The 25,544-nt window shown below is 45.1% G+C and overlaps 1 protein-coding gene across 2 annotated transcripts in view; it reads right to left on the bottom strand.

The window, feature by feature from the left end:
* Positions 1–25,544, bottom strand: part of LOC144675995 (pituitary adenylate cyclase-activating polypeptide type I receptor-like) — a 189,902-nt gene that overhangs the window by 9,191 nt on the left and 155,167 nt on the right. The window contains exon 12 of one of the 2 annotated variants that reach the window (XM_078536516.1): positions 13,231–13,311. The exons of the other annotated variant lie outside the window; for it this stretch is intronic. Within the exon in view, the coding sequence (XP_078392642.1) occupies positions 13,231–13,311 (81 nt within the window). The remainder of the gene's footprint in view (positions 1–13,230; positions 13,312–25,544) is intronic. 2 annotated transcript variants of the gene reach the window in all.

Here is a 25,544-nt window from a genome sequence, read left to right as displayed (position 1 = left end):
CAGGCTGTGCAAAAAGTGCTGTAAGTCAGGTATTACTTTTTTAGAGTTGGGGCAAATATTATAAGAACCTAATAATCAGGAGCAGGAGTGGGCCATTCAGCCCCTCGGGCCTGCTCTGCCATTCAATGAGATCATGGCTGATCGACTACCTCAACTCCAATTTTCCTGCCTCTCCCCAAATCATTTGGTTCTCCTCACTATCCAAAAATCTATCAATCTCGAATGTGCTCAAAGACGGATAATCACAGCTCCCTGGGGTAGAGAATTCCAAAGGCTCACAACCCCCTGAGTGAAGAAATCTTTTGTTACCTCAGTGCTAAATGGCCGACCGCTTATCCTGAGACTGTGCCTCTGTGTTCTAGGTTCTCCAGCCAGGGGAGACAACCTCTCAGTGTCTACTCTGTCAAGCCCAATAAGAATTTTATACATTTTGGTGAGATCATTTCTCACTCCTCTAAACTCCAGAGAGAATAGGTCGAATTTACTCCATTTGTCCTCATTGGACATCTTTCCCATGCTAGGAATCAGTCCAGTGAACCTTTGTTGCATGCATCACTACCACAATCCCCCACCTCCCTGCCCCTAAAGCAAAGTAAATCTTTCTTTGGATATAGAGGCCAGAACTGCACACACAATTCCAGGTGTGGTCTCACCTGTACCATTTGCAACAAGACTTCTTTATTCTAATGCACCAAAACCTCTTGCGACAAAGGCTAACCTAATATCTGCCTTCCTAGTATATGAGGTTTTACTGATCATTAGTGAAGCTGTTACTGTTCTAAAATAAAACCATTGATTCATGGGCTAGTAAAGGATTCAAAGGCCAGTAAACAGATCATTCGGCCCATCAATTCTGTGTCAGCTCTTTCAAAGAGCAATCCAGTTAGTCCCATTCTCCCTCTCTTACTCCGTATCACTGCAATGCTTTTCTCCTTAAATTAATTATCACATTCCTTTTTGAAGTTTACTATTGAGTCTGTTCACCCTATCAGGTAGTATTCCAATTCCTAACTGTTTGTTTGTGTTTCCTCTGGCTCTTTTGCTGGCCAACTTAAATCTGTACCCTCTGGATATCAACCTTCAGATCCTCTTTATTGATTCTATCGAGACCCTTTCTGATCTTGAACAACTCAATGAAATCTCCTCTTAGCTTCCTCTGCTCTAAGGGGAACAACTCCAGCTTCACCAGTCTCTGTAAGCAATTGTAACCCCTCATTTCACAGAATCACAGAATCACACAGCGCAGAAGAGGCCCATCGAGTCTGCACCGACACTGGCTCCTTCTCCACTCTATCACAAAATCACAGAATCACAGAATCACACAGTGCAGAAGAGGCCCTTTGGCCCATCGAGTCTGCACTGACAAGTGAGAAACACCTGACCTACCAACCTAATCCCATTTGCCAGCACTTGGCCCATAGCCTTGAATGTTGTGACATGCCAAGTGCTCATCCAGGTACTTTTTAAAGGATGTGAGGCAACCCGCCTCCACCACCCTCCCAGGCAGCGCATTCCAGACCGTCACCACTTTCTGGGTAAAAAAGTTTTTCCTCACATCCCCCTTAAACCTCCTGCCCCTCACCCTCGTAACTGACCCTTCAACTAAGGGGAACAGCTGCTCCCCATCCACCCTGTCCATGCCCCTCATAATCTTGTACACCTCGATCAGGTCGCCCCTCAGTCTTCTCCGAAAACAACCCAAGTCTATCCAACCTCTCTTCATAACTTAAATGTTTCATCCCAGGCAACATCCTGGTGAATTTCCTCTGCACCCCCTCCAGTGCAATTTCTGGAAAATTCTACTGAATCTCTTCCATACTCTCTCCGAAGCTTTAACCTCCTTTCCTGAAGTGTAGTGCCCATGATTAGATGCAGTAGGCAAGAGAGACATCTGCTCTGGCTGGTGGTGAGCTTGGGGGCAGGAAGGGCATTTTATTGGGCAGGTTAGCGGCATACCGTATTAAGCTGGCAAGTGTCTTACATAACCTCTCGCTGCTTTATTCTGACTCCCCCATCAAGCAGGGATGAGTTAGTTAACAGGGGCTGTTACTGTTATAAATGAGGCGCGTGCTGTACGTTCAACAGAAAACACGATGAAGAAATGGACTGACATTAGCACCCTGCTGACTGCATCTCTCAGGGGATTGACACAAAGACTTTGCCATCAATCACATGTAAGGGCAACGGTACTTTTTCTAAAACATGAACAATCCTACTCAATTTCCCATCCAGCAAATATCAGGTTACAACAACAACTTGCATTTGCATAGCGCCATTGACACAGCATAGCGCCCCCCCAAGAAGCTTCAAAGAGGCATAATAGGGCACAAGGGATTAAGGGGTGATCTGATCGAGGTGTTTAGGACGAGTAAAGGATTTTGATCGGGTGGATGGAGGGAAGCCATTGCTCCTGGTGTGTGAGTCCCACACACAAGTGGGTGTAACCTTAAAGTTAGAGGGTTCTAGAACTAAGGTGGCTAGATGGAGTCAAGATACAGATTGGCCCTGGCAGACTGAATGGCAGAATAGGCTCGAGGGGCTGAATGGCCTATTCCTGTTCCTGTCTACAGTTTTAGTCTCCTTACTTGAGAAAGGACATAATTGCATTGAAAGTAGTTCGGAGAAGGTTCATTCGACCAATTCCTGGGATGAAGGGGTTATCTTATGAGGAAAAGGTTGAGCAGGTTGGGCCTGTACTCACTGGAGCTTAGAAGAATGAGAGGTGATCTTAATGAAACATATAAGATCCTGAGGGGACTTGACAGGGTGGATGCTGAGAGGATGTTTACCCTTGTGGGGGAGTCTGGAATTAGGGGACGCAGTTCAAAAATTAGGGGTCTCCTACTTATGATTTAGATGAGGAGGTTTTTTTTCACTCAAGAGGGTCGTCAGTCTGTGGAATTCTCTTCCCTAGAGCGCAGTGGAGGCTGGGTCATTAAACATATTCAAGGCTGAATTAGACAGATTTTTGATGTCAATGGTTATAGGGGCAGACAGGAAAGTGGTGACCACTATCAGGTCATCCATGATCTTATCAAATGGTGAAGCAGGCCTACTCCTGTTCCTAATTCTTGTGTTCCTAGGAAACCAGGTAGAAGATTAACTAGCCATTCATTTCCCACTGAATGGGGTAATTATAATGAAGAATAGCTGCTGTATAACAATAGTCCTCGTTGAGTGATACGCTTGAAACTTTACAACAAGATGCTAATGACCTCAACCTTCTATCTTTCACATTAACAGAAAGTAAACATACTATTCCAAATATTATTCTCAGTTGGAATTATTTCCTTAAGATATGGACATTATGAGGTGAGGCCTGGTCATTATATATAGGAACACAGTCTGTGAAGGCTACCTTTGCATGATATCTTGAATGAAATTGTAACCGTTTTCAAGACAGCTTGCATATGCTGGTCCAGAGGACATTGTACTGGACTGGCAACCCAGAGAAATTGAGAATTCACAGTTCCACAATGACAAGATCATCCTCCTCCTCCAGGTGCCTCTTAAGGCATTGATGACCATGGGCTTCCATTGGATTGGTCCTTGATTATACTTGGCAAAGTACTGCAATGGTTTGCTATTGCCTTTTGCAGTGTGGCTGACCAGGTAATGCTCCCACGCTTACCGCCTGCCATCAGGTAACATTGGAAGGATTTACAGGCTGATAATCAACCTCTGTGGCCACTTCATGAACACACCTTCCACGACCATCAAGTGGGACTTGAACCCAGACCTTTTGGGCCAGAGGTAGGGACACTACCCACTGCGCCACAAGACCTCCCCTCATGACAAGATGCGAAACTGAATTTATTAAATCTGGCAAAAGCAAAATACTGCAGATGCTGGAAATCTGAAATAAAAACAGAAAACGCTGGGAAAACTCAGCAGGTCTGACAGCGTCGGTGGAGAGAGAAACCGAGTTAATGTTTTCACTCCGCATGATTCTTCTCAAGAGCTCTGACGAAGAGTCATACAGACACAAAACATTAACTCCGTTTCTCTCTCCACAGATGCTGTCAGACCTGCTGAGCTTTTCCAGCATTTTCTGTTTTTAACAATTCTGGTCATTTGTGAGGTTGGCATCATATGGAATCATAGCAATGGAAGCTGCGGTTGGCTGAACAAATCTAACCAGTTATTCCGACGTTCTTCAAGGATGAGAATGTGCCACACTAACATGTGACTCCCACCTGTTGATCCTTAAAGAACTTCAGCAAACGGGGGGCAGGGAATTAGGAATTAGGCTAGCACAATAATTTAACTTAAATTATAACTTGGCCAGGGATGGGTGAGGGAAAATTTCAGAAACGCTTTTACAGGGTCATTAGACAGAGCGTTTTGAGGGATTTGCCACCTCAATGTGCTTCAAACATTTGTTGGTCTGGTTTGCGAAATTATTTGAAGGCAAATTGACCATCTCATCTGGTCTCAATGGGCGGTCAGTCTTTGCGGAGCACCAGAAAAAGGAGAAACCTTGAACATAAGAACATAAGAAAATGGGAACAGGAGTAGGCCATTCGGCCCCTCGAGCCTGCTTTGCCATTCAGTAAGATCATGGGTGATCTTCTTGTGTTTCGATTTCCACATTTCCACATCTAACCCCGATAATCTTTGACTCTCTTGCCTATCAAGAATCTATCTGGCTCTGCCTTAAAAATATTCAGTGACCCCGCCTCCACCACCTTCTGAGGCAGAGAGTTCCAAAGTCACACAACCCTCGGAGAGAAAAAAATTCTCCTCATTTCTATCTTTGTGTCATCTGCAAATTTAGCAACCATGTCTTCACTCCCCTCATCTAAGTCATTGATGTAAATTATAAAAAGTTGAGGCCCCAGTGCAGACCCCTGTGGGACTCCACTCGTCACATCCTGCCAATCCGAAAAAGACCCATTTATGCATACTCTCTGCTTTCTGCCAGCCAGCCAATCTTCTAACCATGCTAATATGTTACCCCTCTACACCTTGTGCTTTTATTTTCCATAATAATCTTTGATGTGGCACCTTATCAAATACCTTCTGGAAATCCAAGTACAGTACATCTACAGGCTCCCCTTTATTCACTGCGCATATTACTCCTTCAAAAAACTCCAATAAGTTGGTTAAACATGATTTTCCTTTCACAAAACCATGCTGACTCTTCCCTATTGCTTTGAGCTCTTCTAAGTGCCCAGCTATAAGCTCCTTAATGATTGATTCTAATAACTTCCCCACGACAGACGTCAAGCTAACTGGCCTATAGATTCCTGTTTTCTGTCTCCCTCCCTTCTTGAATAGAGGGATTATATTTGTTACTTTCCAATCTGATGGAACCTTTCCAGAATCTAGAGAATTTTGGAAAATTAACACCAATGCATCACCACAACCTCATCAGCCAACTCTTTTAAGGCCCTTGGATGTAGTCCACCAGGACCCGGAGACTTGTCAGCCCGCAGCTCCATCAATTTGCTCAGTACCATCTCCCTAGTGATTGTAATTTCACCAAGTTCCTCTCTCCTGTTCACCACCTGATTTGCAGTTATTACTGGAATGTTTTTTGTATTCTCTATAGTGAAGACAGAAGCAAAATATTTGTTCATTTCTTCCACCATTTCCCAATTATCTACTATTAACTCCTCACTGTCACTCTCCAGAGGACCAACACTCACTTTACTAACTCTTTTCCTTTTTAAATACCTGTAGAAACTCTTGCTATCCGTTTTTACATTTCTAGCTAGTTTCCTCTCATACTCTAATTTCTTTCTCCTGATTAACCTTTCAGTCATTCTCTGCCGCCCTTTATATTCTGACCAATCATCTGTCCTGCCGCTCATCTTTGCTGAGTTGTATGCTTTTCCCTTAAGTTTGATGCTTTCCCTAACTCCTTTAGTTAACCATGGATGGTGGGTCATCCCCTTAGAATTTTTCTTTATAGTAGGAATGTACTTATTCTGAATATTCTGAAATATCCCCTTAAATGTCTGCCACTGCTTCTCTATGGATCTATCCTCTAGCCTAGTCTCCCAATTTGGAAAACATGGATGAGGTGAAATGGTTAAGTGGCCACGAATTCTTTATTGTAAATGTTCATTCAGGCTGTGGGTACTGTAGAGAAAGGTGGTGATCATAACTTATTAAATTTGCTGAGGCTGTTTAGGAATAGGAATCAATGTGGCAAATCGCCAAAGCTACAAGCAATCTAAACCCTGGCTTTGTGATAAGGTTGTAACTTGGTAGGAAGATTTTCCATTTATATAGGGCTGCTCATGACCTCAGGACCTCCCAATGCACTTTATAGCTGAAGGAACACTTTTGAAATGTAGTCACTGTTGTAATGTTGGGAAACATGACAGCCCATTGGTGCACAGCCAGCTCCCACGAACAGCAATGTGATAATGGCCAGCTCATTTGTTTTTTTGATGTTACTGCAGAGTCAATATTTGTTGGGAATAACTCCCCTGCTCTTCTCCAAATACTGTCGTGGTACATTTCGCCTCCACCTGAGAGGGTTCATGCAGCCTTGGTTGAAATGCCTTCATTCAAAAGACGGTGCCTGCGACAGTGCAGCACCCCCTCAGCCCTGCCGGTCTAGGTTATACGGTCTTTCGGCTCAGAGCTGAAGTGCTACCACGGCTGACACCTTAGCTGGTCAGAGCCATCATCGGGCATTACACACCACAGGTCACAGTACGAAAATAAGGTGTTTCTACAAGTTGGGTTTCTGCCAATGAAAGGATTGACCTTTGAAGATCTGTATTCGAGTGACAGGCATGAAGTAAGCATTGTGATTTGAGTTTAACTTATCAGAATTGTACCTGAAGTTGAAACCAGAGCCAGAGAGGCTCACCTTGGGCCTATGTTGTGCTAAACTTTAGCAATAAAAAAAAACCATGATGAAGAAATTAAGAAGTTTAGGCGAATATACCACCTTGAGGCATCGCCTAAAATAACCCACGCCCTTAATATTCACCACAGGGACAAAGCTGACCTGCTCTTTGGTGAATGGAATAAGATTATTTGCAGTATTGTCATGTTTTGCTCAAGTTCCAACATCAGGTTGGGAATGAAGGAAGGCCCAATATTTCACTTATCAGTAAAAACAATATTCTCCAATATTAGCAAACCTTTAACAAGATCGCATCGTGTGTGAGCGTGCAATTTGTGAGCGGCAAGAGAAAGCCATTGGACCTTCAACAATGATAACGGCACAACAGTGTTTATCTGTACAATGCTTCAGGCATTGTCAACCATCCCAAGGCGCTTGACGGGAGCATAATCAGGCAAACGTTGACATCAAAACAAAGAGGGAGATAGTGCAATTGATCAGTAGTTTGGTCAGAGGCAGGTCTGAGGGAGCATCTTAAAGGAGGGGAGAGAAGCGGAGAGGTGGAGAGGTTTGGGAGAGTATTCCTGGAGCTTAGGGCCCAGGGAGATGAAGACACAACCACCAATGGCAGAGCGGAGAAAAACAGGGAAGGAGACGGGTGGAAGGTTGTAGGGGGGTTGTGGGTCTGGAGGTGATTACAGTGATGGGGGGTGGTAAGAGCGTGGAAGGATGTGGAAACGGGGATGGAAGATTTAAAATTGAGGTGATGCCAGACCGGGAGCCAATGTAAGTCAGCGAGCGCAGGGGTGATGGGTAAATGGGAGCTGATGTTAGTTCGGACGCAGACAGCAAAGTTTAAGCTGAGTTCATGGGAGGTGGGGAGCCAGACAGGGGAGTCTGGAGAGGTTTATTTTATTCATTCTTCGGATGTGTGTGTCGGTGACAGGGGCCAGCATTTATTGCCCATCCCTAGTTGCCCTTCAGAAGGTGGTGGTGAGCTGCCTTCTTGAACCGCTGCAGTCCATGTGGTGTAGGTACACCCACAGTGCTGTTAGGGAGGGAGTTCCAGGATTTTGACCCAGCGACAGTGAAGGAACGGCGATATATTTCCAAGTCAGGATGGTGAGTGGCTTGGAGGGTAACCTGCAGGTGGTGGTGTTCCCATCTATCTGCTGCCCTTGTCCTTCTAGGTGGTAGAGGTCACGGGTTTGGAGGGTGCTAGCGAAAGAACTTTGGTAAGTTTCTGCAGTGCATCTTGTAGCTGTTATGCATTTCGCACTGGTTGTGGAGGGAGTGAATGTTTAAGGTGTTGGTTAGGGTGTCAGTGAAGCGGGCTGCTTTGTCCTGGATTGTATTGAGCTTCTTGAGTGTTGTGGGAGCTGCACTCATCCAGGAAGTGGAGAGTATTCCATCACACTCCTGACTTGTGCCTTGTAGATGGTGGACAGGCTTTGGGGAGTCAGGAGGTGAGTTACTCGCTGCAGGATTCCTAGCCTTTGACCTGCTCTTGTAGCCACAGTATTTATATGGCTAGTCCAGTTCAGTTTCTGGCCAATGGTAACTCCCAGGACGTTGCTAGTGGGGGACTCAGCGATAGTAATGCCATTGAATGTCAAGGGGAGATGGTTAAATTCTCTCTTCCAAAGCTATGAATGAGTCATCTTTTCCACAATATTAATATTTGTGCCTAAAAGTGGCTCTATCTAAACTAATTTCCATTCTCCATGAAACCTGATGATATTTCTTTCAATAAACTCACATCTGCTTTCTCCCATATGCAGCTGATTTTGAATCTACCTCAATAAGGCACCCTATTCCTCACCTTCCTACCTTGAGGAGTTTTCATCAGTGTTGCATACTATTGAAGGATTTTGCACTTTTGGACTATAGGATTTTGGTTGCCTGCACTTTAAGGAAGACTCAAAGATTGGACTTGATGAAAGATCAGAGCTGGGATAAAATTAAGTAACGGTGCAAAGGACGCACACAACTTGACCAAAATCAGAGTGCATGATGGGCTCGTTATCACTCCAATCTTCCTTGCGGAATTCTATACACTCTCGAAGGACACTGACTGCTTACAATTAGAGAGATACAAAGGTCAAAGGTAAGACAGCTGTGTGCAGATCCAGGCCAAACAGAGAGGAGGATCACTGGTAGGTTCCACCAGCAACAAACTTGGAAAGTTTCAGCCTAAAACCATGGCTCAAAATGATTTTTCAGCAGTACAAACACATCAATCGCTAAAAGTTATGCCACAGGTTAGCAAGGCCATAAAAAAAAACAAATGAAGCACTAGATTTTATTTCTAGAGGGATAGAATTGAAAAGTAAGTAAGCTAGGCTGGACCTGTATTGAACTTGGTTCAACCCCTGGACCTGATGGGTTGCATCCTAGGATATTAAAGGAAGTTGCTACAGAGATAGTGGATGCACTGGTAGTAATCTTCCAAGAATCCTTAGATTCTGGAAAAGTACCAGAGGATTGGAAAACTGCCAATGTAACACCCTTATTCAAAAAGGGAGGGAGACAAAAAACAGGTAACTATAGGCCAGTTAGCTTAACATGCCATTGGGAAAATGTTAGTATCTATTATAAAGGATGTAATAGCAGATCATTTAGAAATGCATAATCTAATCAAGCAGAGTCAGCATGGCTTCATGAAGGGGAAATCATGCCTGACAAATTTATTAGAATTCTTCAAGGAGGTAACTAGCAGGATAGATAAAGGGGAACCAGGAGATGTAATATATTTGGATTTCCAAAAGGCGTTCTATAAGGCATAAGGGCTCCCAAATCCCTCTGTGCTGCAGCTTTCTGCAATCTTTCTCCATTTAAATAATATTCAGCTCCTCTATTCTTCCTGCCAAATTGCATAACCTCACATTTTCCCACATTTAGATGAATGAGAGGCTTGACAGGGTAGATGCTGAGAGGTCGCTTCCCCTTGTGGGAGAGTCTAGGACCAGAGGGCATAATCTCAGAGTAAGGGGTCACCCATTTAAAACAGAGATGAGGAGGAATTTCTTCTCTCAGAGGGTAGACAATCTGTGGAATTCTTTACCGCAGAGGGCTGTAGAGGCTGGGTTGTTAAGTATATTCAAGGCTGAGATAGACAGATTTTTAATCAGTAAGGGGATGAAGGGTTATGGGGAAAAGGCAGGAAAGCGGAGTTGAGGATTATCTGATCAGCCGTCATCTCTTTGGATGGCGGAGCAGACTCGATGGGCCGAATGGCCTACTTCTGCTCCAACATCTCATGGTCTTATTATGCCATATAAATACATTGTTGTTGAGAGGTAGGAGGCAGAAGTTGGGGGGTAAAGGGTTTATTTTCTGACTGGCAGGACGTAGCCAGCGGTGTTCACCAGGGATCTTTGATGGGCTCTCAGTTTTTCACCGTATATGCTCAATGCCGTGGAGGAAAGAGTAGAGCATCGTATCTGCAAGTGAACAGATGACGTTAAGTTACGAGGCCGTCCGTTGGGAGGAGGAAGTTGCAAAGGGCCACAGGCGGACTAAGCGAGCGGGGTAAATCTACGGTCAAGGCTGACCACCATGAGGCGATCAACTGTGGATGTGAGAGAGACAAAGAAGGGTTTTTTCTCATCGGTGAGAACTGGGAGGCAAAGAGATTTATGTGTTCGTATACACAAACTGTTTAAAGCTAGTGTACAGGTGCAAATATTAATCATAAAAGTGAATCCATTGTGCTAATAGTGCTAACGTCACAGGAGGAGTATTGCAATTGGATTAGAGGGGAGCTGAGAAGCAATTATTTTTTCACCCAGAAGGTGATAGGGGCAGAAACCCTCATAACGTTTAAAAAACAATGTGGCATGTGCACTTGAGGTGCCGTAACTGACAAGGCTACAGGCCAAAAGCTGGAAGGTGGGAATTATACTACACAGCTCTTTCTAGGCCGGGCCGAATGTAGATATTTTCTATGTTCCTAATGTCTCAGGGGAGTTGAATTTTAATGGGAAGGATATTCTGCTTCAGCTGTACAGAACTCTGGTCACACTGCCTCCAGGTACTGCATTCAGCGTCGGGCGCTGAACTTCAGGTGGGATCATAAAAAAGAGAACATGCTGGAAATACTCGACCAGGTCAGGCTGCATCTGCGGGGATAAATGGCCCTTAACAGAATATGGAAAGGATTAACCAGAATGATACCAGGGCTTTGAGGGTTAAATTGTGAGGAGGTGGCCGCTTATACACAGCTGGTATTCCCTAGAATTCAGAATAGGGTGATCCGATTAATTGAGGTGTTCAAAGTGACTCCATAGGGCTGAAAAAGACAAAACCATTTCCTCTAAGTCGGACAATTCAAATCAAGAGGGACATCAGAGGTGAAATCACAGGACAATTTCTCACACAATTGGTCGTGGAACTTTGGAATCCTGTTCCCCACAAACCAAACTGAGGGTCAGCTGGAGATTCCAAGACAGATCAATAGATTTTGATGAGGCAAAGATATCAAGGGTTATGAAGCAAAGGTGTTAGATTGAGTTAAGATTCAGATTAGCCATCAGCTAACTGAACAGGCCCGAGGTACTGTGAGGCCTCCTCCTATTCCTTAAGTGCCTATTTGCTATCGTGGGAATATAGTGAATCCACCACCTCGGAGAATGGTTAAAGGGCCAACAGAAGTGGACAGTTTCTGTAGAACGCCCAATCAAGGCTTCGAAATTGTTGAGGAAGAAATAATATTTTACATGAGCTACGTAATAGTGGGTATTAGTAGTGGTAGGGGGTAAGAATGCTTGAAACTTAATACAAATCCCTGAATCAAGGGTTTCAGAGATAAAAATGGGTCTTGCGTTATATTGAGGGTTAGGGCAAATTTAGCAATGGGATGGCCGTGTCCAACCCGCCCACACCTTTGAGCCACAGCTGTCTGGAGTAGGCATCTGGCCAAGGGAATATGTTAAACAAGGCAGTCAGCCCCTCATTAACAAGAATAACCTGTGGACCATGTGAGGTGTCTGCTCCAAAGCTCTCGCCAGCAGACACCTCTCCCAGTTTCTCGGTATCCAATCGCCCTCCTCCCACCCCCATCCCTCTCGTCGTCCACTCAATTCCCCAATCCCCTTCCCGCCCTCGGACTTACCTTCGGGGCAGCTGCCACTGAGGCTGAGAATTCAAACAGGAGAGCTGTCGCCCTTGAGGCGCGACAGGCACTGGCAGGTCAACTAATTAATATTCAAGAAGCCCGAGGCCCACTTTTAGGTGGGCCTGGGTTCTTCTGATTCTGGGCACCAACAAGTTTCCACTCCTCCCAGTTGTAGCTAAATGTTTGAATGACTTCTACTTGGCCATTCTCCATAAGGATTGAGTTGATTCAATGCGTCAACTAAACCAAACCAAACATTAAGGCATCGTACGCCATTACTGGTGGCTGCGAATGGTGCAGTGGTAATTCTCTTGCCTCCAAATACCAAGGTTTGCTGGTTCAAGCCCCCCAGGCCAGATACTTGAACTTCCAGCGCAGTGCTGTGGGAGTGTAGCACTGCCAGAGGTGCCCTCCATTGGGTGAGATGCTAAACCAAGGGCATAGACACCCACCCAGCTGTGTGAAAGAACCTCAGGCTCTATTTTGACGAAGGGCTGGTGACTTCTCCCCTGTGACCTAACCAACACTTATTGCTCAGCAACCATTGCCAAAACAGATTATCTAATCATTTATCTTATTGCTGTTTGTTTGATCTCACTGGGCGATAGATTGGCATGTCTTGCACTACAACAGTCACTAAAAGTACTTCATTAAATGTGAAGTGCTTTGGGGTGTCTGGAGGTCATGAAAGGTGGTATGTAAGTGCATGTTCCTTCTTTTCTCTTCCCAACAATGTGCAGGAGGCATCTCATACATCAACATTATAAAATCTAGATATAGTCAACCACCCAATCAGATTGCGGTTCAAAGCCATTTCACTCGAGCACCGTTAAATCCAAACTCAACAGTAAACCTAATCAGCTGGACACAGCGCTGTTCGATGATAAGGCATTCACCTGTCACGCTGAATTAACAATTGTTTTTCTAGTACACTCGTAGAATCAGTTATGGTCTCAATCCTTGATCTCCTAACTAAACAGGGTAGTCAGAATAAATGGCACCCCATAGCGGAATAATATTTCGGCACAGACTAGAAGGGCCGAATGGCCTGTTTTTCTGTACTTGTAGTCTTCTATGGTTCTATAAGTAAACTTTAAGACGATGCCCCACAACTCTAATCTCTTTGAAAGGTCAATTTTGGCCACCGACTATTGCCCCCCAATCTTTTCGTTTCTATCTCCCTACTGGACAGAAGGTTGAGTATTAATTTCTTCCAGAAACACAGAGGTAAACGTAGCAAATATTCCACACATGCTTTCACAACAGACATCAGTTCAGTGGGGAGGGAGGTTTCACTTTGACTTACAGGGTAATGGTGGATAGTTCTGACATCTTGCACACATGCTGGTTAACTCTCTGAGGCTTACAGTAGCATTTCTGCACACAGCTGTCAAACATGACAAAGTTTTGATTCAGTTTATTTACAGAAGATAGAACCAGCCAGAGAGTAAAAAAAAAAGGAAAAGAAATAACACGATGAATGGGGAAACGGGTGAGAAAGAGGGAATCAAAGGCGTGTGTAGTGCTTTTCCCAGCAGGCCGTAAAACAAGCAATGTCAGAATTACAGTACTGCGTTTGTCACACACACTTAATCTCAATTTCTAACCAGAATGGCAGCATATACACAGTAGAACATAAGCACGTCAGGCTTTTAAAGGAAAAGGTAAACAAACTCATCCTTTTAGTTAGATCAGTTCCAACTACTCACTACGCCCACCAAGTGGCTCAGTTTGGTAGTGCTTCCTGCTTCAGACCCACAAGGTCCTCAGTTCAGGTCCAGCTCTAGCACTTGTGGGGGCATGGAAGGAGTGTCCCTGTGCCTGAAAGCAGTCTGTTAATCAACTTGCAAAATCCTTCCACCACTCTCCAATGGAGTGAAGGTCTGTGCAATAATGAGGGGCCCTCACCTGCTAAATCTTGTGAATGCTGCTCCTGTCCTTACAAACTCCTTTACCCATCTGTGACATGAGAAGCTTGTCCTGCCCCTTACTTGTGTTTGCTGACAACTAGACCCCCTTCACAGAATAGTTACAGCACATACAGGAGGCCATTTGGCTCCCTTTTGTTTTGTGAGATGTGGGCATCGCTGTCTAGGCTAGCATTGTGTGAGGCTGCCTTCTTGAGCCGCTGCAGTCCATGTCGGTGTAGGTACACCCAGAGTGCTGTTAGGGAGGGAGTTTCAGGATTTTGAACACAGTGAGAGCAATTTGCCTAGTTCCACTCCCCTAGCTTTTCCCCGTAGCCCTGCATTTTTTCACCTTTAGTCAATGATCCAATTCTCAAGCCATGATTGAACCTGCCTCCACCACACTCACTGGCAGCGCATTCCAGAACCTAACCACTCGATGAGTAAAGAGGTTTTTCCTCATGTCCCCATTGGTTCTTTTGTCAATCACCTTAAATTGGTGCCCTCTGGTTCTCGATCCTCCCACCCATGGGAATAGTTTCTCCCTATCTGCTCTGTCCAGACCCTTCATAATGCTTCTATCAAATCTCCTCCCACAGTGAAGGGTTATTAAATATGGCAGGTACTAAGGGAGAACTGTGCTCTCGGTGATGCTGTCATGCAAATGAGACATTAAACCAAGGAACTGTTTTCCCTCTCAGGTGGATGTAAAGGATCCCATGGCACTGTTTCAAAGAAACACAAGGGAGTTATGCCTGCTGTCCTGGCCAATACTAATCCCTCAACCAATATCACAAAGAAACATTCTGCTCATGATCTCATTGCTGTTTGTGGGAACTTGCTGTGCTCATTTCATTTCAACTCATTCACGGGATGTGTGCTTTGCTGGCTGGGCCAGCATTTCTTACCCATCCCTGGTTGGCCTTGAGAAGGTGGTGGTGAGCTGCCTTCTTGAACTGCTGCAGTCCATGTGGTGTAGGTACACCCACAGTGTTGTTAGGGAGGGAGTTCCAGGATTTTGACCCAGCGACAGTGAAGGAACGGCGATATATTTCCAAGTCAGGATGGTGAGTAACTTGGAGGGGAACTTCCAGGTGGTGGTGTTCCCATCTACCTGCTGCCCTTGTCCTTCTAGATGGTGGTGGTTGTGGGTTTGGAAGGTGCTGTCTAAGGAGCCTTGGTGAGTTCCTGCAGTGCATCTTGCAGATGGTACACACTGTGCATTGGTGGTGGGGGGAGTGAATGTTTGTGGGTGTGGTACCAATCAAGCGGGCTACATTGTCCTGGATGGTGTCCAGCTTCTTGAGCGTTCTTATAATGGCTGCTGTGATTTCCGATATATACAATATTGAGTACACTTCAATCGAGCTCCACTGGCTATGAAGCACTTTGGGATTTTCTGAGGACATTTATGGTGCTGGGTAAGTGCATTGAGCCATTTGCTCTATCTTTCAGCTCAGTACATAAGGCCAGAAATAGGCAAATAGAAACCTTGGCTTTGTAAGTGGGGGGCATAGTGTACTAAGCAAGGAGATAATGTTTACACAATCAGGCAATATAACAGGAGTACAGCAGGAATAGGCCTGAGGGGCTGAGTGGCCTACATCTGTTCCTACACTGCTAAGTATTTATAAGGAGCTCGTAAAAACAATGGAAGAGCCTCACTAGGACGTTGCCAGAGATGAGTTGGTTATATCTACAGAATTTCAATTCACTCAAAACCAATTCACTTAGAGCTGACGTTTTCATAGGAGCTGCGAAGATTGAGAGGGTGACCTTGTAGAGGTCTTCTGGGTCCGATGGGTTACCATGAGGCAAGTAGTAACAGGCGGGTTCTGGTGGCCGCTGTGATAGTTAGCGACGGGCACCAATTTATTGTATTCAGGAAAAGCTCCAAGGGGAGGAGGTTAGGAACAGTGGCACAGATGGTGGTCAGAATATGGAGATCTCCACCACACACTGTTTTTCTGTGACAGGCTTCATACATTCTTTCAATTAGATGCCCGTTTGGAAAACATGAACATTAAATGGCATGGGGGGGAAGCTATGGCCAAATGCACATTCGAACAAAGTGGCTAGTATGGAGAAAACAGGCAGAGTGGTAACATTCTCAGATTCTACAACTCCCCTCCATCGACTCTGACAATTGCTTCCATACTCTTGGAAACACTGGCTGGCTTTCCACATACTCCGGCTTCGTAAATCTCTCCTTTCAATTCATAGTTTATTCCCCACATGCCAGCTTTGTTCTTGCAAGGGACGTGGGCATCACTGACAAGGCCAGGATTTTTTGCCCATCCCAAATTGCCCTTGAACTGAAAGCGCCACTCAGCCATTTCAGAGCCATTAAGAGTCAACCACATTTGCTGTGGGTCTGGAGTCACATGTAGGCCAGACCGGGTAAGGATGGCAGATTTCCTTCCCTAAAGGGGCATTAGTTGACAATTGATAACAGCAAAATATACTGCGGATGCTGGAAATCTGATGATTAGTTGACAATTGATGATAGTTTCATGGTCAAAATGACTGAGAATAGCTGTTTATTCAATTAATAATGTTTTAAAAATTAATTAATTGAATTGAAATTCCACCAGCTACTGTGGAGGGGATTTGAACCCACGGATCTGGGTCCCTGAATTACTGAATCTAGTGACGTTACCAGCATGATGCCCTGTGCCCCTTATTAATCCCGAGATCAGTTACATCCTCACATGACTCAGTGATCAGAGGTGAACATATGACAGCATTTGAGGCTGGTGTTTGATCAGTGTTTTATACAATACTATTTTGGGTTTTATAAACAGAGGCTTCCTGTACGAGACCAAAGAAGGTGACAAGAAACTTGTTCAAGGCAATGGTTAGACAACAGCTACAATACTACGTGCAGTTTTGGGCAGGGAATTATAGAAAGCATATTAAAACCAGACAGTGTACTTTTAACCGTAAGGTACAAGGCTGCGGGGAGAGAGCTAGGCTGTATATTACTTTCAAATTGTTCTAGCAAAAAGCTGGTACAGATACAATGGACCAAATGGCCTCCTTCTGCACTGTAAACTTCTCTAGTACTATTGTATCCTCTCTGTCTGCTGATTCTATTAGAAAACTGTTCCAAAACACTGCCTCTTCAGATATCAAAATCAGGATGTCATGTTGAGTCCAGCACTGGGAAAATGCAGAAATTAAAATTTAAAACATACTTTGGTGATAACTCATTGTGGGTCAGTGGGGTGACACTCTCACCCCCGAGGCACAAGGTTCATGGCTTCAAGTCCCAGTGTGCAGACTCGAGCAGACAATCCAGGCTGACACTCTCAGTACTTTTTTACAGCAATTTTTTTAAAAAGGGTTTAAAGATATCAAAGTCGACACAAACAACGTAATGTCGCATCTGATCAGATTATGTGAAAATATATCATTTAGGCTGAGATGCCCAACTGAGAGTCTCCATTGTCTGGATGTAAAGGACCGCACGGCATTATAAGAGTGCTTTCCAGTGTCCTGACCAATATTTATCCCTCAAACAACATCAGGTAGATATCAAATCAAGGCAGGTTATCACACTGCACTTTGTGGGGGCTTAACTGTGCACAAATTTGCTGCCGGTTTCTTACATTAGGATAGCGACTACACTTCAAAGAGTGCCTCATTGGTTGTGGGGCGCTGTGGGATGTCCTGCGGTAGAGAAAGGCGCAATATAAATGCGAGCATTTCTTTTATTTAGCGCTTCCAACACCTGCAATGCTCGGAAAGGTCGAATGCTCTCCACTTTTGACCCTAGAGTGCCAAATTTATCGCATGAATATCCGTCACATAATAGCAATCAACTTGTGTTTCTGTTGCCCACATTGTATATATATATATATATCCCAAACCCAGTTTCCTTTCAACTCTACGTACGGAAAGATATAGGGGCAGAAACATCACTGAATCCAGCTGTGAAAATATATATGAAAATAAACAAAACCCGAAATGTGGGATCGTTTGGCTGACAGAACAGAAAGTGAAGACTCGCTGAAGAAAATTTCCACAAATGTTCCCTCGCCATGGAAAACAACAACAACTTATACTTAAAGACATTTTATCGAAGCTTTTCATCTTGCGCTCATCATCCACCAATTGCAAAACATACCAACGTCAGGGAAAGCAACAGCTTTATACTGTATGAGAAGAGAGTGGTGATTGGTTGGCGAGTAGACTCTGACTTTTAGAGGCATTGCCGTGGAGAATGCACCAGTTAACAATGAATGACAGTTAACTGCCAAGCATTGGTATTCTTGCGATTTGTCCTGATGACAAGACGAAAAGCTTCGACACAATGTCTTTTGTTGGCAGTACTCAAGTTCTGTACTACCAAAAGACTGACTTACATTTGCATAGTGACTTCACAGGGACATGATGAAACAAAAGTATGTCACGGAGCCACATAAGGAGATACTGGGTCAGGTGACCAAACACTTGGTCGGTGAGGTAGGGTTCAAGCAGTGTCTTAAAGGAAGAAAGTGAGGTGGAGAGGTATAGGCAGGAAATTCCAGAGCTTGAGGCCTAGGCAACTGAAGGCACGGCCACCAGCGGTGGAGTGATTAAAACCGGGGATGCACAACAGGCCTGAATTCAATGGCCGCGGATATCTTGGAGGGTTGTGGGGCCAGATGGGGTGACAGAGACAGGGAGGGGGGTGAGGACGCCGAGGGATTTGAGAACAAGGATGGGAACTTTAAAATCAAGACGTTGCTTGACCTGGAGTCAAGGTAGGTCAGCGAGCACAGGGGTGACAGCGGAACGGGATTCGGTGTGAGTTAAGGCACGGGCAGCCAAGCTCTGGAGGACCTCAGGTCTACAGAGAATAGAACGTGGGAGACCAGTCGAGTCAAAAAGTAACAAAAGCCTGAACGAGGATTTGAACAACAGCCGAACTGAGACAGGGGAGGAAGTGGGTGACATCGCGATGGTGAAAATAGACGGCCTTCATATGCTGCGAATAGGAGGTCGGAAGCGCATCTTGGGGTCAATGTGGCATCACGGTTGTGAACAGGCTTAGCTGAATCTTAGACTGGTTACCAGGGCAAGGGATGGGGTTGCTGACTAGGAAACGGAGTTTGGACCTTATAGATTGATTAGATGGAGCTGCTAGGCTGTGAGTCTTAAGAAGAAGGATAAGCTCAAAGTCGAAGATACTCTTGGCAATGGCGATTCCCACGACGTTAGAATAATTCACCAATGAGAGAGCCCAAGCGTTTACAGAGGCACAAGCTTCATAGGCAAGAAATGTGTAACTGGTCCCTCGAGCACCATGGTGAGAGGAGTTCATTCCTGAAACACTTGCTCCCTCCCACACGCCTCCAGCTCCTCCCGCTCTGCTCCTAGCAGCCGCATAACCTCCCAGGAGAGGCAAAAAAATGGAGAGAAATCGGCCACTAAGGGAAAAAAATACCCTGTAAAATTCCTCTCTGAGTGCCCCTCCCCTTCCTCACCTCAGCCAATTAAAACCAATACAGGAAACAATCCATCAACCGACCGAGTTTGACAGACCCCAGTTCTACATCGTCCCACTGGCTCAATAAATGATAGGAGACAAGTGAAAGGTGAGATTATATGCACTGTGGTCATATTCTGGGGAAAAGATATTTTCGGACTAGAGTACGTGAACTATGCAGCGGTTGTAGCACAATTGAAAATGTCAAAAGTAAGATAGGCAGGTTTTCGTTGGGTATTAAGGGATATGGAGGCAAGGTGGGTGCTTAGAGACTTGGCTCAGATCATGAATGTTGGAACAGGCTTGAGGGGAGGAATGGCCTCCCCATGATCCAAATGAGCTGTAGGTTTTCATATACTCCATTTCGAAACCAGCAGAGATCTAATCTCACACGTTACAGGATGTTGCGTTATATCAACCTGGCTCTCGCTGAACTGCTAAACTTGTCTTTTTTTTAAATTTGGCTTTATCTCCTGGAGTGGCTGCCAGTTCTGTAGGTGTTGGCTTGTCCAACCCCTCACCCAAGTGGATGGCCTCCAGTTTATACATTTGAGGTTTGAGAGGCGATGGGACACGGTCCTGCCTTCTCTAGGTGACAATCAGGGGCAGTAAATAGATGAAGAGTAATGGACAAGGGAACAGGGAAGGTAAAATATCAACAATTATCCCTCACTCAATATCATCATTTAAAAATAATGCGTTATATCTGGTCATTCTCACATTGCTGTTAGTGGGAGCTTGCTGTGCTCAAACTGACTGCCGCTTTTCCTACTTTGCAGTGGTGACCACTTCAAAAGTACTCTGGGAAGTCCTGAGGTCATGAAAGGCGCTACAGAAATGCAAGCCTTTTCCTTCTTCTTTAGTGCAACTATTTGCTTGCATGGAGGGGGAATGCTGGCATGGACTGGTCGGGCTGAATGGCCTCTTTCTAACGTTGGTACCTGTTCCCTTTCCCTAGGCCACAGGCGACACAGCCAACATGTAGAAGCTGGCAAGCTCAGCATAAGCTGAGGAGATCTACGGAAGGTCCACATGAGCGAGAGCCATGACAGGCAATACATGTACTCGTAAAGGTGATATCGGGTGGCGCACGGTTGGGTGTGGCTCAATGGGCAGAGGTTGTGGGTTGGAGCATCATTCGAACAAAGAGGGGTGTGAGAAACAGGATGCAATACTGCGCTGCTCACATGTGAGATGCCTGGGTGGTCCAGGGAACTATAGTCAAAGGTGGGGATAACCATGACTGGGGAGAGGGAGGGGTTAACTGGATTACAGCCAGTACAAAGGGCTTTGCCTTTGAGCAGTGGAGACATCTAGAAAGCAAGACAAGAACGAGTCAGGCAAGAGATAACACAGAGGGAGAGAGAGAGAGGCGAACAGAGAAGTAAAATCTAGACTGACTTTCCAGCACAGGGACTGAGAGCACATCATCTTTCAGCTGAGATCCCCTTCCCCACCCACCCCCACCCACCCCAACGGGCTTCTCAGCTGGATGGAGAAAATTCCACACCAGTATTTCAAAGAGTTTCCTGACCTGAATCGTTTAAAGCAGGCAGATTATCTGGGCCATTACCACATCCCAGTTAGTGGGAACCTTGCTGTGTGCAAATTGGCGGCCACGTTTCCAACAAGCCTCGAAAGTGCTTTGGACATTGTGAAAGGGGAGATAGAAACACAAGCTCTTTCTTTCTAAGAAGTTTAAGAAATACGTTACATGACAGTGAGGAAACCTTCCTCGACAGTGGACAAAAACCAGAATTAAAAAGAGATCATCGGAGAGCAAATATAGATAAAGGATAGGGGTGCCGCCCTCATAACCTGCACGTTCACACATTTGCGATGATCTTGAATACATATCACCAGTGTTCCAAGACACTTACTGAAGCAACGCTCTAAGTTCTGTCTCGCTCTTTCCCTCTACTTACTGCCTGTTTAGAACCCGAGAACTGCAGACGCTTGCTGCACAGAAAGGGGGGTCATTTGGCCGATTGTCGTTGACTTGTTTCTCAGGAAACACAAGACAATGCCGCTCTCCTTCAGCGTTCCTCTGCTCCAAGCACTTAGGCAATTTTCTTTTATAAGGAGTGATGGTCTCTTCCATTAGCCTTTCCCAGTGGAAAAGGTGTTCCAAGTTCCAACAACCCTCCAACAAAGGCAATCCTAACCACTGGCCTTACTTCCTTTGTGAAGCATGTAAATTGATGAATCCTGAGCACTTGACACCCCAACCAGAGGAAATTGCATTTCCTTATAGAGTCCATCAAAACCTACTGCAAATTAAAAAAAAACTCGATTAAATCTCCCCTTGGACCTTCTCTGCTCCAGTAGAAATATTTCCAACAAATCTCCCCTCATAATTATAGTTAGGAAATGGTTAATTAACCTGTCTTGAAGTCACTTAATATCGTAGGGATTTTAACTTTTAGCTTCTGCCTATTATGTGAGTCTCTGTTTTTGTACAAGTTGGGTTAAAGGGCTTAAATCAGGGGGACAGGTTCTACAGATGAGGCTTCTGTTCGCTTAAGCATAGAAGATTAAGGAATGATTTAATTGAAGTGTTTTAGGTGATCAAAAGCATTGATAGGGTAGATAAGCTATTTCCTCTAGTGAGGGAAGTCCAGATCCAGGAGGCATAACCTTCAAATTGGAGGTAGTTCACTGAAGGCTAACGTTAAGAAGCACTTTTTCCACACAAAGGCTAGTGGAAATCTAGAGGACACTTTCTCAAAAAACTACTGGAACTAGGAGACAACTGAAAATTTCAAAGTCAGATGGGTAGTTTTCGTTAGGCCAGGTATTGCAGGTTATGGAACTAAGTCAGGCCTATGGAGCTAAGATACAGGTGAGCCACGATCTCATTAAATGGCAGAACAGGCTCAAGGGGCTGAAAGACCTCCTCCTGTTTCTACGTTCTTAATTATGTGTTTCGTATAATATGCAGCAAAAGGCAATATGCACACTCTAACTCATTTTTTTAATATTCCTTCGTGGGATGTGAACAAGGCTGGCAGGACCAACGTTGATTATCCTTCCCTAATTGCCCCTTGAGAAGGTGGTGGGTGAGCTGCCTTCTTGAACCGCTGCAGTCCATGTGGTGTAGGTACACCCACAGTGCTGTTAGGGAGGGAGTTCCAGGATTTTGACCCAACGGCAGTGAAGGAACGGCCGATATACTTCCAAGTCAGGATGGTGAGTGACTTGGAGGGGAACTTCCAGGTGGTGGTGTTCCCATCTATCTGCTGCCCTTGTCCTTCAAGGTGGTAGAGGACGTGGACTTGGAAGGCCTATCAAAAGGTGTGTTGTTGCAGTGCGTCTTGTAGATGGTACACGCTGCTGCTACTGGTGGTGGAGGGAGTGAATGTTTAATGTTGATGGGGTGCCAACTGTTTTGTCCCAGATGTTAAAAAATATTTATTCACGGGATGTGGACATTGCTGGCTAGGCCAGCACTGGGGGGATGGTGGCATAGTGGTAACGTCACTGAACTAGTAATTTAGTGACCCAGGTTAATACTCTAGGGACACGGATTCAAATCCTACCATAGCGGTTGGTGGAATTTAAACTCAATTAATAATTAATATCTTTGGAATTCTCTACCCCAGGGGGCTGTGGAAGCTCAGTCATTGAGTGCGATCAAGGTAGAGGTTGATATATTTCTGATTAACAATAACGTAAAGGGTTATGGGGATAGTGTGGGTAAAAGGCATTGAAGTGTTCAATCAGCCATGATTGTATTGAATGGCGGAGACATTCCTGTTCCTACGTTCCTTATTGCCCATCCCTAATTGCCCTTGAGAAGGTGGTGGTGAGCTGCCTTCTTGAACCGCTGCAGTCCAGGTGGTGTAGGTACACCCACAGTGCTGTTAGGGAGGGTGTCAAGCTTCCTGAGTGTTGTTGGAGCTGCACTCATCCAGGCAAGTGGAAAGCATTCCATCATATACCTGACCTGTAGATGGTGGACAGGCTTTGGGGAGTCAGGAGGTGAGTTACTCGCCACAGGATTTCCAGCCTTTGACCTGGTTTTGGAGCCACAGTATTTAAATGGCTGGTTCTGGTTCAGTTTCGAGTCAATGGTAGCCCCAGGATGTTGATAGTGGGGGATTCAGTGAAGGTAATGCCATTGAATGCCAAGGGAAGATAGTTAGATTCTCTCTTGTTGGAGATGGTAATTTCCTCCTCCAGTGAATTGTTTAATTGTCCATCACCATTCACGACTGGATGTGACAGGACTGCAGAGTTTTGATCTGCTCCGTTGGCTGGAAATGGGATCATTTAGCTCTGTTTATAGGATGCTGCTTCCTCTGTCTTGCATGCAAGTGGCCCTGTATTGTAGATTCACCAGGCTGACAGTTCATTTTTACATATGCCTGGTGCTGCATGCCCTCCTCATTGAACCAGGATTGGTCCCCTCGCTTGATGGTAATGGTAATGGCAGAGTGAGCGATGTGCCGGGCCACGAGGTTACAGATTGTGGTTGAAGACACTTTCGCTGCTGTTGATGGTTGAGTTGCTGGATCTGTTCTGAGTCTGTCCTGTTTTGCACGGTGGTAGTGCCACACGAAATGATGGAGGGTGTCCTCAATGTGAAGATGGGACTTTGTCTTCACAAGGACTGTGCAGTGGTCACTCCTGCCAACACGGTCATGGACAGATACGTCTATGACAGGTAGACTGGTGAGGACGAGGTCAAGCAGGTTGGTTCTCTCACCAGCTGCCTGCAGTTCCACACTGGCCACTATGTCTTTCAGGTTTTAGCTCAGTAGCACCACTACAGACCGAGCTGGCTGAGTCTGAAAGGCATATTCCATACCTCTGAATTACTAGTCCAGTGACATTACCAGTAAACTGCTGTTCCTGGCTTAATGAAGTGGAATACTCAGCGGAAGCAGGTTTTAACTGATAAGATATTGGAAACCAGATAAATAAGCTGCTCTTGTTCATTCCAGTTTGGGAAGACAAGAGAAAGGCCAGAGATCTAGGGAGTGTGAGTCAAGTTAGGGAGTACAATCTATGACCAAAAGGATAGGACAGGCGTTAGGTAACCTAGCAACCTAAATTGCCATATAACATAAGATCATAGGAAATAGGAGCAGGACGAGGCCATTCAGCCCATTGAATCTGCTCTGCCATTCAATAAGATCATGGCTAATGGGATTGTGATCTTAGCTCCACTTCTTGCCTGTGCCCCACCCACCCCCCTGCCCCACCATAACCCTTGACTCCCTTGTCAATCAAAATTCTGTCTAACTCAGTCTTGAATGGACTCAATGCGTCAGCATCCACTGCCCTCTGGGGAAGACAATAGAGAAAAAAATGTCTCTTCATCTCAGCCTTAAACGCTCCAGACTCCTTATTTTTAAACTGTGCCCCCTCGTTCTAGATTCCCCCATGAGGGGAAACATTCTTTCAGCATCCACCTTGTCAAGACCCTTCAGGATCTGATATGTTTCAGTCAGATCCCCTCTCATTCTTCTAAACTCCAATGGGTACAGGCCCAACCTGCCCAACCTTACCTCATAAGATAACCCCTTTATCTCACAAGTCAACTGACTAGTTAAGGAAAAGGGTACGTGAAGAGGACGCAATGATTTAAGGTTTGGACAGCCCGGTATATTATGCCCAAAATTGTAGTGTGTTTTTTTTTTGGATTCTCTGAAGTGTTGCTATTGAGTGTATGTTTTAATTATTGGTCAATAATAGTTATTCGTCTATGCTTAATAAATGTCAACAGCAAATTCTGTCATTTGAGGAGTAAATTCTAAACGTATAAGAAACCGAAAGCTGCTGTAGTCCCAGAGGCTGCCCTCTCATGAGAGAGAGAGAGAGGTGGCTGGTGGTGAGTTTAACCTCAGGGTTGCCACACCTCAGGCAAAGAGCACGGTTGAGAAGGCAGGGCCTTTGTGGTTGACCTCAACCAGTACAGGAATTGAACCTGTGCTGTTGGTATCACTCTACAGCGCAAGCCAGCTGTCTGTCCAACTGAGCTAACTGACCCTCCTCCAGCAGCAACAGCAGAATTTATTCAATTAGACTGGCTACTCTCTTGTTGATTTTAATGTCCTTTCCATAATCAGGTGCCCAAAACTGCACATCGCACTCTCACTGTGATCCAACCGACGTTTTCTGTCAGTTTATCATTACTTCTTTGTTCTTTCACTCAACAACACTCAGGAAGCTCAACACCGCCCAGGACAAAGCAACGCAATTAATCCAACACCATCCACCACCTTAAACAATCAC

Source organism: Cetorhinus maximus, chromosome 3 (assembly GCF_964194155.1).
Source record: "Cetorhinus maximus chromosome 3, sCetMax3.hap1.1, whole genome shotgun sequence".
In the NCBI taxonomy this organism is placed as follows: domain Eukaryota; kingdom Metazoa; phylum Chordata; class Chondrichthyes; order Lamniformes; family Cetorhinidae; genus Cetorhinus; species Cetorhinus maximus.
This window is presented reverse-complemented; position numbering and strand designations above follow the sequence as displayed.